This window comes from Lithobates pipiens, unplaced genomic scaffold (genome assembly GCF_037356315.1).
Source record: "Lithobates pipiens isolate NorthernLeopardFrog02 unplaced genomic scaffold, aLitPip1_a1.2 Scaffold_3, whole genome shotgun sequence".
In the NCBI taxonomy this organism is placed as follows: Eukaryota; Metazoa; Chordata; class Amphibia; order Anura; family Ranidae; genus Lithobates; species Lithobates pipiens.
In genome coordinates this window covers 55,755,860-55,770,340 of record NW_027507790.1, presented here as the reverse complement: position 1 = coordinate 55,770,340, position 14,481 = coordinate 55,755,860, and the positions used below count along the sequence as shown (strand labels likewise).

Genomic DNA, 14,481 nt, shown 5'->3' with positions numbered 1-14,481 from the left:
TCTCAATAGACAGTAGTGAGCAAAAATGTTTGGGACATCAATGAAAAATGCTGGGCTCAGAATGATAGTCTGTTCTAGTTGGTAACACTCAATTTGCAACAGTCATGAGCACCCAATTGTGTGATTGATGAGCAAAAAACTAAAACTATGTCCCATTTTCATACACAGCAAGACCTCAGCCGGGGGGAGGCTGTGGCAAGTGGCAGCCGGGAGGTCGACCATCGCCCTCCTTCTCCTTCTTCTGACACAACTACAGGAGCCACAGACTGGAAGGATGCCTGGCGGCAAGTGCCCAAGGAAGACGAGAGAGTGATGGCCTGGGTTCAGTCTGGTCTGACAGAAGATGCAGACTCTTGAAGAACCACATCCTGGGGAAATAGATGGCATCTGCTCTTCGTGATCTCTAGGACTTCTGGACCAGACTTCTCTCCCTGAGATATGTACTCCTCAGGCCACCAATTTTTCTTTTTCTAATTAGTTCATGTCTGCCCTGGGGGCCAAAGGCTTTGCCAAATTGACAAGTTTCTCCAGCGCTGCCTCCTTCTTTTTAGTTATTTGACACCTAAATAAAGGTTTTTTTTTGTTTGAAGAAATACTTGCGTATGTGTTTTACTTCAAAAAGGACAGTTTATTTGTGAGCAGGCAGGTACATTTCAAAAATACAAAGTGAAATGAATAACAAGGGGCACCAACACCAAACAACACCCTGTAGATTAAAAAAGAAAAACAAAATACAAAAAAGATAATAATGGTGTTATGGTAAGTTGAAACCCAAAACACACCGCAAAAAATGCAAAGATGAGCAAACTGACAAAAAAGGAGATGTTGATGAAAAAAAACAACCACAAAATTCCCCCAAAAAAATACAAAAAAAAATTGTGTAGATGTGACGATTTAAAATATTGTATTGCTGAAATGAGTAAAAAAGACTCAAGAAATACGTTCGGGAGAAGTGTGTGTGACTATGAGCATCAAAAGAAGTTCATTCTTGCATCATTGTAAAGAACAAGAGAATGCGCTTCATGAAAGAATTTTTAACATTGCAGCGTGACGAATGTTCCATATCTCGATTACGAGCAGTAGTTTTACCTGACCGAGCGTTTCCGTGTCCGAATTTGATTGTGAGCATGCGTGGCACTTTGTCCGTCGGAGTAGGCTACACATGATCGGAGTAGGTCCGATCAGAGCATTTTGTCTGAAAATTTTACAGGCAAGTTGAAAAACTTGGTCCGTCGGATACTCCGACACAGTCCGATGCAGACCACACAAAGTCGGAATATCCGACAAAACGGTCCGATAGGACACATTCCATCGGAATCTCCGACCGTGTGTACAAGGGCTGAAATGCTGTATGCAGTTCTGTCCTAAAGATTTAGGCTGGGTTCACACTGATGCAAATTGGATGTGGGTTTCTCCGCATTCCAATTCACATGACAGGAGATTGTGACCAGCTCTCAATGGAGCTGGTTCACTAATCTCCGGGTCGGCTGTGGAGCGAATTGCACAGGGATCCTGTGCTTCTTTGGCTCCGTTTCAGGTCTGAATTCAGGCAAAAATTGAGACCTGATTAGTCCCTGAAATAGAGAACAGGGACGCTACAGATCCCTGCTGTGGGCCGCATCTGAATTAAATATGAACCCAGCCTAATAGTTTTCTCTGAGATTCTGAGTTGGTTTTATTGTGCTTTTGGGTTTTACACTCCTTTCTACACTGATACAAAATAGTAAAGGGCACATCACCGACCCACAGTATAAAGTGGCCTTTCTCCACAGCCAATGTAGGGGGCATTTCTTCCAAGGCAATCAATGTAAAGGAACACTTTTCCACTGACTATAGACGAAAGAGGCCATTACTCCACTATGAAAGCAAAGAGGGAAATTTCTCCCCTGACTATCAATGTAAGGATTTTCTGCACTGACTACCAGTGTAGGCACATTTTTTTTCACTGACTACCAATGTAAGCAAGTATTTATCCACCGATAACCAATGTAATGGGGGGACTTTGCCAGTGGCCACTAATGACTACCAAATTAAAGAGGGAATTGCGCCACTGACTGCCAATGTAAGGAGACATTTTTCCAGTGGCTACCAATGTAAGGAGGAGGAATGTCTCTACTGACTGACAATGTAGAGGCAATTCTCCACTGATCACCAATGTAAGAGGACACTTCTCCGCTAATCACCAGTTAAGGGGGAACTTCTCCACTTAACAGCAATACTGTATAAGGATGCTTTTCTCCAGCAGGGGTGCTACTGTGCTGTGAGCTGTGGATATAATAATTTTTAGCTGAGGTTCCCCGAGATTTAAACATTATTTATAAGGTTTCTCTGTGGCAAGAAGGTTAAGAAAAACTGAGTTGGAGTATAAATGTAAATTGGATGAAAATCAAAAATTGGGGTAGGTTGTTAGGCTGCATTGAGACTGACTAAGGGGTTGATTTACTAAAGGCAAATCCACTCTGCGCTACAAGTGCACTTGAAAGTGCAGTTGCTGTAAATCTGAGGGGAAGATCTGAAATGAGGGGAAGCTCTGCTGATTTTATCATCCAATCATGTACAAGTAAAAATGCTGTTTTTTATTTTCCTTGCATGTTCCCCACAATTTTACAGTGACTGCACTTCCAAGTGCACTTGTAGTGCAAAGTGGATTTGCCTTTAGTAAATAAACCCCCCATCAGCTTACAACAGATATGGCATTCTGGTCTGGTTAGTATCAGGAACATGCAGTGAGCTGCACATAAGGAATTGTTGCACATGTAATCCCAATGGCTTAGATCTCTAATGAGCCAATTGCGTGCTCCTTGACCAGAATTTCGGGAAAGCATTAAAGAGAAGGACAAAGTAAAGAGAAACTGATTACAGCTAAGGCCATGGGGCACTAGAATAGAAAATAACACTAGCTGCATTGATAATAGAAAATATTAACTACTAGTTGTGTTGTGCTTAAACAGCAAAATGACACTGAGGGTTTAATACTACTTTAATCCAGGGTTCTGCAGTCTCCCCCCCGCTGGTTTAGGTTGTGATGACTGGTCCTTTTTGCTTGCGTGTCCCTTTTACTGAAGCCATCATGCTGGTCCTGCATAAGAATGACTTTGGGCTTGTTTGGCTACTAGCCCTGTACAGGAGACAGCTCCCTGAGGGATTGGTGATGTGGGTTTGGACTAGTATCTGACCATGCCTAAGTTCATCTCTAGTCCTACATTGTAAGTAATGAAGTACAGGGCTCATTCACATTTGAAAGCTTAAAGTGGTTGTAAACCTCAGTTACGAAATCTGAAAAAAGCACCTATATCTGTAGTGTTTACTTGGCTCTCCAAAGCTCTAAGTGTCGTTTCGTTCTGGTGCTTTGTTCCTCTGTTATCAGCATGTCTCACTTCTGAGAAGTTTTCCAGACACATGAGATACATTTGTGATGGGGGAGGGAGCTCAGCTTGTCAATTGAGAACACAGCTCTGTATCCCTCGTTTGTCCGTGTACAGTATGTGGAGAGGGGGGTGGGTGTCCCTTTCCTCCAATCAGCTCTCACATACTGTAACTGCAGCTCTCTACCCCCTACTCTCTGCTCCTCACAGATGCAGAAGGATTTTATCACAAAACTGCACTTTTGAAGGGATGTAGGAAAGAGAATACTGCAGATAAAACAATTAAACGTATGTAGGAGGATTTGTTTCACCTCTGTGTATCACCTGAAGCTAGTCACTTCACTGGGTATATGAGAGGGTTTACAACTACCTTAACCAGTTCCCTTCCACTGTATTGTAAAATGATGGCGGCAGGAACCATTCCTCCCTCAGGGTGGGCATCATATGATGTCCTCTGCTTCCCGGCATTGTGGAGAGCGCGCCCTCGCCGCATCACTGGGGACCCGATGCATGTGCCCGGTGGCCGCGATGTCCACCGGGCATCCGTGATTGTCCGGTAACTGAGCCGAGACATGGATCTGTGTGTGTATACAGATCCACGTCCTGTCAGGGGAGAGGAGAACTGATCGTATGTTCCTTATACAGAGGAACAACGATCGTCTCCTCCTTTCATCAGTCCCCTCCCCCTACAGTTATAATCACTCCCTAGGACACACATTTAACCCCTTCCCTGCCAGTCACATTTATACAGTAATCTGTGCATTTGCTATAGCATTGATCGCTTTACAAATGTGAATGGTCCAAAAATAGTGTCAAAAGTGTCCGATCTGTCCGCCGCAATGTCACAGTCAGGATAAAAATCGCAGATCGCTACCATTAGTAGTAAAAAAATAAAAATAAATAATAAAAATGACAAATCTATCCCCTATTTTGTAGACACTATAACTTTTGCGCAAATCAATCAATATACACTTATTGGGATTTTCTTTTTACCAAAAATATGTAGAAGAATACATATCGGTCTAAACTGAGGAAAACATTTTTTTTTTTAAATGGGACATTTGTTATAGCAAAAAGTAATAAATATTGTGTGTTTTTTTTCAAAATTGTCGCTCTATTTTTGTTTTATAGCGCAAAAAATAAAAAACGCAGAGGTGATCAAATACCACCAAAAGAAAGCTCTATTTGTGTGGAAAAAAAACTAATTAATTTGGGTACAACATCGCATGACCACGCAATTGTCATTCAAAATGTGACAGTGCTCAAAGCTGAAAATTGGCCTGTGCAGGAAGGGGGTGAAAATGTCCTGCATTGAAGAGAAGAGGCTCAACATTGATCATGCTGGCACTGTAAATTGAGCTGTGCATGCGCAACTTGGTTTACATTGCTGGATAATGCTGCAAGCAGGCAGGTAGGTGTATTTTATTACAGAGGATGCATGTCTCTTCTGAGATAAATAGCAACTTTAGTTCTGCTTTCAGCAAAATAATAATCTATGTGAAACCATTCTCTGATTTAAATGTACAGATCAATACAAATAATGTAAGCATAAACATAAGAAATTCACGTCTATGAATTCTGGGGATCTCCCAACACCCACTGTACGCAAATACCCACCAACTACAGCACCGTAGCATCTCCTCTGTGTGTATGATATACTGTCATGGCTGGCTATTAAAGTTAGAGTTGACATGCCCCTGTCTACTGTACGCTGATAGTTTACTTCATACAGCAATGATTATTCCCCTTCATCTGTTTGTATGTTTGAAGAGTGTAAAAAGCACACCTAAAATACCATACAACCTTAACTCCTGTAATGTTTACATTGACAGCCAACATCACAGACGACAACACTACATTTCTTCCAGCTGTCACCGGAAGTTGTTGGTGCAACCCGCTGACTTTCACTCGGAAACCAGGAAGAGTAATATTTGGTGGAAAGAGGCGCTATTGTCGATAGCCGGGTGCCTCTGTGTGCTCTATTCATCTTTAGCGGGAGCTCAGAGAGAAATGTGACAGGCACTGTCGTTGTCAGGCGTGCAGCTTCCACATCGCACTATGGTTCCGTGCTGGACTTGTTTCTACGGGGAAGGAAAATGAAGACACGCCAGACCGGTCACTGAGAGCCACGTCTAATGGGAGAGGCCGACTAGGGGGACAAACTGGAGCTGGATGACAGGAGCCAGGTCTGCATACACTACGGTGAGAACCCCTCCATATACAGTCTCCATTCCTTATACATAGCCTTCACTTCATACACACACCTATCATTCTTTATTTCCTTATACACAGTGCTAAATCTATGTATAGAGCCTTCATTCCACATACACAGTGATAAATCTATATACAGACCGTTCATTCTATATACACAGTGCTAAATCTATATACAGACCCTTCATTCCATATACACAGTGCTAAATCTATATACAGAGCCTTCATTCCACATACACAGTGCTAAATCTATATACAGAGCCTTCATTCCACATACACAGTGCTAAATCTATATACAGAGCCTTCATTCCACATACACAGTGCTAAATCTATATACAGAGCCTTCATTCCACATACACAGTGCTAAATCTATATACAGAGCCTTCATTCCACATACACAGTGCTAAATCTATATACAGAGCCTTTATTCCACATACACAGTGCTAAATCTATATACACAGAGCCTTCACTCCATATACACAGAGCCCTCATTCTATATACAGAGCCCTTGCATATGGAAAACCTTCATTCCATATACAGAGCCCTAGTTCCCTATATGGAACCCTCTACAGAGCATTCATTCTATATAAAGAACCCTCATTCTGTATACAGAGCGAATATTCATTCTATATGCAGGCCCCTCATTCCCTATACGGAGCCCTCAACCCAGCATACATTCTATATACAGAGCCCTCATTCCCTATGTGAAGCTATCTACATAGCATACATTATATATATATATATATATATATATATATATATATATATATATATATATATATATATATATATATATGTGTATGTATATATATATATATAGCCCCCAGTCCCTATGTGAAGCCCTCTACAGAGCATTCATCCTATATACAGGGTCCTCTCTTCTACAGAGCATTCATTCCCTATACAGAGCCATCTACAGGACATTCGTTTTATATACAGAGCCTTCATTTCTGTGTCATGCCATCGAGCCAGATAGTGACAGCCGCTCTGAGCAGAACTTGGCATTCTCTTCTCTGCCACATCCTCACATAGCAGAGACTGACAGAGAGAGCAGTGTGCTGACACTGTGCCCTGACCAGACTTTCCTGTATATAGTGCATGTCTCATTTAATGCCTGTGAAGGGAATTTTCTATAACTAGAGCAAACAGAATCTGGAGTACTTGCGCACGGTAACCAATCAGCATTTAGCTTTCATTTTTTAAAGCCTAACTGAACATGTCAAAGCTAGAAGCTGATTAGTTACTATTCACACTGCTTTCGTTTCAGTAAATACCCCCCTTCTATCTCTTGTCCTGACTGATGACAGTCCTATAACTGCTACATTCCTTTGTGCTCTCTGTATTATTATCATCACTGTATTAGTATCTAGGGGGGATATTTACTAAAACTGGTGCAGCTGTGCACATTAACCAATCCGCTTCCAGGTTTTATTGTCAAAGTTTAAATGAACAAGCTGGAGTTAGAATCTGGTTACTATGTACAGCTACACCCGATTCTGTATGCTCTACTTTTAGTAAATCTTCCCCAGTGTCCAGAAGATTAGTAAAGATATTTCTATGTATCCTATGTCTATACCATTACCACAGAGCCTTCTGTGTATCCTGTTTGTGATATTGTCACAGACATTTCCGTAGTACATCATAAAAGTGACACATCTGCAGTTTGCAGGTGTTTTACAAGAGTTTCTGCACGTGTATCAAGCTTCAGGCAACTAACTGCAGCTGCCATACGTTTTATGATGTATAATCATACAATCGGGGGAATTTACTGAAACTGGAGCAGCTGTGTATAGTAACCAATCAGCCTTTTCAGTTAAGCTTTAAGAATCAATGCCGGAAGCTAATTGGTTGCACAGATCCCGTTCGTCCCAGATTTAGTAAATTCCCTTTAGTGAGTTACTGACGACTTTTTTTGCAAGTAAAACTAAGAAATTGCATGGTTTCTAGTTTCTCAAAAACTCTATATAATCATAATCCACGTTTGTTTTTTGCATGTGTATGAAAACATGTTTTTTCCTCTTGTGAGAAAGCAAACATGCACTTGTTTGAGATTACCTTGTTGCTAAGACTGGTGAATGTGAAAGCTGTAATTATCTAGTATACACACTGTGCAACCATACCTTTTTATTTTTATTTTTTTACAATGCCATTGTCTTTCAGGTCATTTTTAAAGTGATGGACTGACAGTTTTATGTTGTCAATCTGTTTATGGAAGCCACTCCACCATGCTCATCCGTTGGCTTATGGCAATGCAGCGAATATTGGGGATTTTTTCATTTTAAAGAGAGCACAGGTGATTACCCCATATACAGTAAGGTGCAGATATGAGCACACAGCCTGGATCTGACCTTCTGGTTGTCCAGTCTGGCACGGTTGTTGATACTGGGACTCCTCTCAAGCAGGATGGACTTTCTGATGCCAGAGCTGAGCTGAACACATCACTTGGTGGTGATAGCAATATTGGTGAGTTGTATGGATTTGCCTTTTAATTCTTGTCTGATAAGATGATGTTAGAAACCTTTTCTAACAGGGTTTGTGAAATAGGACTGAATGTATTGCTTTGTTTCTGACCACTTGATCTAAACCAATGTTTCTCAACCCCAGTCCTCAAGTACCCCCAACAAGTCATGTTTTCAGGCTTTCCATTATTTGGCACAGGTGATTTGATCAGTTTCACTGCCTTGGTAATTGTAACCACAGCCATTTCATCTGAGGGAAATCCTGAAAACATGATCTGTTGAGAAACCTTGATCTAAACAAACAAAAATGTAAATGTAGCGTCATGTATTGGTGTAAATAAATAATGCAAAAGACAACATAACAGAGGAATAAACAGGGTATTTTCAGTACTTGTATGAATACATGGGGAATTCAATGAAGTCTTAATGACACTCTTCTGTAGGTAGCCATAGCTCATTTGGAAACAACCTACACTGCAGTTTGCATATCACGCGACAGCACTAAAGCTGTTAAAAAAATGTAAGTTTGGTATGTTCATGTCTATTAAGTTTCTATATTTGTTTTCTGCCACATTACAAGACCGGATACAGGATATATTTGCTGTAGAGTCTACAGCCCACAGTTTACGGATACTTTATATTGTAGTGGTGGAACCTTGTCTGTTATTTCATTGATGTCCATTGATACCGGTTGTGGTTGTATTTTTGTTTATATTGGACTTTCATTTAAGTGCAGCATAGCTAGAAAATCCATGGATATAACCATTCTTTATGCATTTTACACTTTTATAATAGCTTACAGTGAAGTGGAGAGAGATTAGAACCCTTGTCAGGTTTTATTGCTGTCTGTTTGTGTCCCCTGATAAGGAGATTCACCCTCTCTCTTTGTCATATTTACTATTCTCGTTGAAAGTGAAAGTAAAGAAAATCCCAAATTTTGGTTTGTCCCCAGAAAGGTAATAGAGGGGGAATATTCCAATGGGGTCACTAGTTATAGTGATCTGGGGGTCCCCAAGTGGTTGTAAAGGCAGAAAGTTTTTTTGATCTTAATGCATTTTAGGCTGTCAATTGGGAGAGGGTCCGGGACAGGTTTCCATGCCCCCATAGCAATCTGCTTGCTGTGGGGCACTGAACAGGGGCCAGGAGCACTGAAGAGAGGCAGAGAAGAGGAGGATCCGGGTTGCTCTGTGCAAATCCGCAATCAACAGAGTAGGTAAGTAAAGTCCTTGTTTTTCCTATAAAAATAGCAATCACCTTAATGCATTCTGTGCATTAAGATAACCTTCTGTGTGTAGCAGCCCCCCTAATACTTACCAAAGCCCCATCTCTATCCAGCGATGTGCATGAATGCCTCAGCCTTTCGGGACTCTCCCTTCTGATTGGCAGGGGCACAGCAGCAGTGCCATTGGCTTTCACTGCTGTTAATCAAACTTGGTTAGCCAATGAGGAGAGAGAGGGGACAGGCCAAACCATGGCTCCATGTCTGCATGGACACATGGAGCTGCGCCTTGGGTGACACCCCCCCCCCCCCAAGCTGCTTGCTGTGGGGGCGCTCGACAAGAGGCAGGAGCCAGAAGTGCAGAATAGGAGGGTCCAGGTTGCTTTGTGCAAAACCATGTCAGAGAGCAGGTGAGTATAACATGTATGTTATTTTTAGAGAGAAAAAAACTAGACTTCCTGTTTTGGCTATGGAACAGGAAGTGAAAGGAAATCTTAGCAATGGGACCAAGATGATGGGGAAAAATATATATTTAGTTCTACTTAACCGCTTGAGATCTGCGCTATAGCCGAATGACGGCTACAGCGCTGACCTCCTTTGCTGGGACGACGTCTATTGACGTCGTCCCGTGCACGACTCCCGACCCCTTACCACGTGATCAGCTGCCAGCCAATGACAGCTGATCATGTGATCACAACAGCCGGTAATCGGCTATTTTTCCTCCTCACCGTTCACCGGCGGCCGTGAGAGGGACTTCAGTCCCGATCACGGCGAGCTGGGGCCAAGTCATTAGTGCCCACCTGCCCCCTGCCAGTGCCACCTAAATAAAGTAAAAGTGCCACCCATCAGTGCCCACAATCTGCCTCAACAGTGCTGCACCTCATATGCCACCCATCTGTGCCACCCATCCGTGCCACATTATCTGTGCCCATCAGTGCTGTCTTATCGGTACCACCTTAACCATGCCTATCAGTGCCCACCAGTGCCGCCTCATCAGCGCATTTCAATGAAGGAGAAAAATTACTTGTTTGCAAAATTTTATAACAAACTATTTAACAAGATTACAAATGTTACATCCACCTTTTTAATACCCACACTACCTACTTTGATTAATGTTGATATAGAATATATAATTACTGCATAATAATAATAATAAAATACATCTATTTTATGCATCTCGAATGCTATCGGGCCACCTGGCCAGGCTTGGATGTGAGCCACTGCTCTGTCTTCAGCCACAGTTTACCCCCCCCCCCCATTGGCTCACTCACTGTGATTAACAGAAAAGGTTTTTTACTTATTTTGCATATGTATGAAGGTAAAAAACCTTGAGACTTTACAATCACTTTAACCGCTCAAAGACTAGCCTCGTTTTGGAATTTAGGTGTTTTACATGTTTAACCTACTACTACCATACCATACTAGCTCATTATCAAATACTTTCCTCAGAACAAAGCCCCCGTATCGGTGCCAGTCCATGCCGAGGGAGCATCTTGCCCTTGGCGTGTCTTCCGGAGCCGCGATGACGTCGCGCACGCGCGCAGGAGTTTTCTTCCCGGTAAGGTCCGGCAGTGCTGCCGGACCTTTAGCTGGGGCATTCAGAGTGCATACGCCTGCTGATGTCAGTGTAACATTTGAGTATACAACTGTTTTAAGAACCGAGCCTCTTTTTCAGACTCGGTGTTTACATGTTTAACCACTTCCCGACCAGCGCACGACGATGTACGTCGACAGAATGGCACGGGCAGGCATATTGGCGTACAGGTACGTCCAATATTCGATGCCGCCCTGCCATCGGGAGCACGCCGCCGGCGGCGCGCTCCCCCGCTGGTCGGGACCCCCGTGAGTCTGGTCGCGGGACCCGCGGACTCGATCGCCGCGGGCATCCCCGCGATCGTCTCACGGAGCGGCCGAATGGAGGAAATGCTGTGTAAACAACATTTTTCCATTCTGCCTAGCAACTAGTGACGCTGATCTCTGCTCCATGTGATCGGAGCAGAGATCAGTGTACACTAAATGAAAGCCCAACCCCCCCACAGTTAGTAACACACCCCTAGGAACATTTAACCCCTACACTGCCACCCACTGGTTAACCCTTTCACTGCCAGTGTCATTTACACAGGAATCACTGCATTTATATAGCAGTGATTACTGTATAAATGACAATGGTCCCAAAAATGTGTCAAAAATGTCCGATGGGTCCCCCACAATGTCGCAGTCACAATAAAAATCGCAGATCTCCGCCATTACTAGTAAAAAAAAAAAATAATAAAAAATTATTAATAAGAAGGCTATAAAACTATCCCTATTTTGTAAACTCTATAACTTTTGCGCAAACCAATCAATCGCTTATTGCGATTTTTTTTTTTTTTTTTTTTTTTTTTTTACCAAAAATATGTAGAAGAATACGTATCGGCCTAAACTGAGGGAAAAAAATGTTTTTTTATATATTTTTGGGGGATATTTTTTATAACAAAAAGTAAAGAATAATGCGTTTTTTTCAAAATTATCGCTCTATTTTTGTTTATAGCGCAAAAAATAAAAACCGCAGGGGTGATCAAATACCACCAAAAGAAAGCTCTATTTGTGGGAAAAAAAGGACGTCAATTTTGTTTGGGAGCCACGTCGCATGACCGCGCAATTGTCAGTTAAAGCGACGCAGTGCCGAATCGCAAAAAGTGGTCTGGTCTTTGACCAGCAAATTGGTCCGGTCTGAAAGTGGTTAAACCAGTTTTTTTTTTTTGCTAGAAAATTACTTAGAACCCCCCAAACATTATATATTTTTTTTCCTAACACACTACAGAATAAAATGGCAGTCATTGCAACATTTTTTCACACCGTATTTGCGCAGCGGTCTTTCAAACGTGTTTTTTTTGGAAAAAATTCACTTTATTGAATAAAAAAAAAAAGACAACAGTAAAATTAGCCCAATTTTTTTTATTTTTTTTGTATTGTGAAAGATAATGTTACGCCGAAATTGATATCCAACACGTCATGCTTCAAAATTGCGCCCGCTCGTGGAATGGCGTCAAACGTTTACCCTCAAAAATCTCCACAAGCGACGTTTTAAAAATCCTACAGGTTGCATGTTTTGCGTTTACAGAGGGGGTCTAGAGCTAGAATTATTGTTCTCAATCTACCGTTCACGGCGATACCTCACATGTGTGGTTTGACTGCCGTTTTGATATGCGGGCGCTACTCGCATATGCTTTCGCTTCTGTGCGCAAACTCGTCGAGACGGTACGTTAAAAAAATAAATAAAATAAAATGTTTTTCTTATTTATTTTACTTTTATATTTTCACTGTTTTTAAAAAAAAAAAAAAAATTTGGGTCACTTTTATTCCTATTACAAGAAATGTAAACATCCCTTGTAATAGAAAAAAAGCATGACAGGTCTCCTTAACCGCTTCCCGCCCGCCCTATAGCCGAATGACGGCCTTAGGGCGGGCGGCTTCCTACGCCTGGCCATCCCTGGACGGCCTGGTGTTTACTTCCGCCGCGGGCGCGCATCGCGGAAGTTCTGTGTTTGCCGTGTCCCCCGGGGACAGGCAAACACAGATCGCTGTAAACGGCCAATCACAGCGGCCGTTTACAGCGTGATCGGCGTGTCCAATGGGAGATGATCTCATATGTAAACATATGAGATCATCTCTCAGCGCCGCTCTCCCTCCTCACACAGACAGCGTGTGAGAGGGGAGAGAAGAACGGCTGCAGCAGCCGTTAGTGTACAAAAGAAAAAAAAAAAAAAAAGTGTAAAAAAAAGTTAAAAAAAAGTTAAAAAAAAGTGCCATCCTCCCCCAGAGCCATCCTCCCCCAGTGCCATGCCCCCCCCAGTGCCATGCCCCCCCCAGTGCCATCCTGCCCCAGTGCCATCCTGCCCCAGTGCCATCCGCCTTAGTGCCATCCTGCCCCAGTGCCATCCGCCCCAGTGCAATCCACCCCACCCCAGTGCCACCTGCCCGCAGTGCTATCTGTCCTCAGTGCCACCTGTTGTCAGTGCCATTTGTCCCCAGTGCCACGTATAAGTGGCATCTGTCAGTGCCACGTGTTATTAGTGCCACATAGTGCCACGTGTCATCAGTGCCACATATTAGTGCCACGTGTCATCAGTGCCACATATTAGTGTCATCTGTCATCAGTGCCACATATTAGTGCCATCTGTCATCATTGCCACGTATCAGTGCCATCTGTCATCAGTGTCACGTGTCATTGTCCTGGTATTTCAAAAGTGTAATAAGTAGTCAACAAGTTAGATGTGTAATTTATGCTTCTAGAACACGTGATGGCGCTCCCTGCATGTTGGGCCTCTCTATGTGGCCAGGCTGTGAAAAAGTCCCACACATGTGGTATTGTAATACTCAGGAGGAGTAGCAGAATTTTTGGGGGGGTGTCATTTGTGGTATACACATGCCACGTGAGAGAAATAACCTATTACAATGACAATTTTGTGGAGAAAAATAAAAAAAATGAAAAATCTTCATTTTGCAAAGAATTGTGGGAAAAAAATGACAACATCAAAAAGCTCACCATGCCTCTTACTAAATACCTTGGAATGTCTACTTTCCAAAAAGGGGTCATTTGGGGGGTATTTGTACTTTCCTGACTTGTTCGGGTCACAAGAAGCGAGATAGGCCACCAGTACATCAGATGTGATCAATTTTGTGCGATTCGCACCACAGCTTGTAGACTCTATAACTTTCACAAAGACCAAATAATATCCACTAATTTGGGTTATTTTTACCAAAGACATGTAGCAGTATAAATTGTGGCCAAAATGTATGAAGAAAAATTAATAATTTGCATAATTCTGTCACAGAAACAAAGAAATATGCGTTTTTTTTCAAAATTTTCGGTCTTTTTTCATTTATAGCGCAAAAAATAAAAACCCCAGAGGTGATCAAATACCACCAAAAGAAAGCTCTATTTGTGGGAAAAAAAGGACACAAAATTCATTTGGGTACAGTGTTGCATGACTGAGTAATTGTCATTCAAAGTGTGAGAGCACCGAAAGCTGAAAATTGGTCTGGGCAGGAAGGGTGTTTAAGTGCCCAGTAAGCAAGTGGTTAAATATGAGATCTGAGGTCAAAATGTCCTCAGATCTCATATTTGGACTAAAATGCAAAAAAAAAAAAAAAGACAACAAAAAAAATGTGCCTTTTTAAGTTTTGACGTTGTTTCCGCCCTCCTATACAGACACGGAAAAGGTCCAGATCGCCTCCGCTGCTA

General features: G+C 42.3%; 1 protein-coding gene across 2 annotated transcripts in view; it reads left to right on the top strand.

Moving 5' to 3' along the window:
• The first annotated feature begins 5,265 nt into the window (after positions 1 to 5,265).
• The window catches only part of GOLGA3 (golgin A3), a 173,973-nt gene continuing 164,757 nt past the window's right edge, over positions 5,266 to 14,481 (top strand). For both annotated transcript variants that reach the window (XM_077461724.1, XM_077461723.1), the window contains exons 1-2: positions 5,266 to 5,567; positions 7,737 to 8,039. In XM_077461724.1, coding sequence (XP_077317850.1) covers positions 7,901 to 8,039 — 139 coding nt within the window. In that variant the 5' untranslated portion in view covers positions 5,266 to 5,567; positions 7,737 to 7,900. The remainder of the gene's footprint in view (positions 5,568 to 7,736; positions 8,040 to 14,481) is intronic.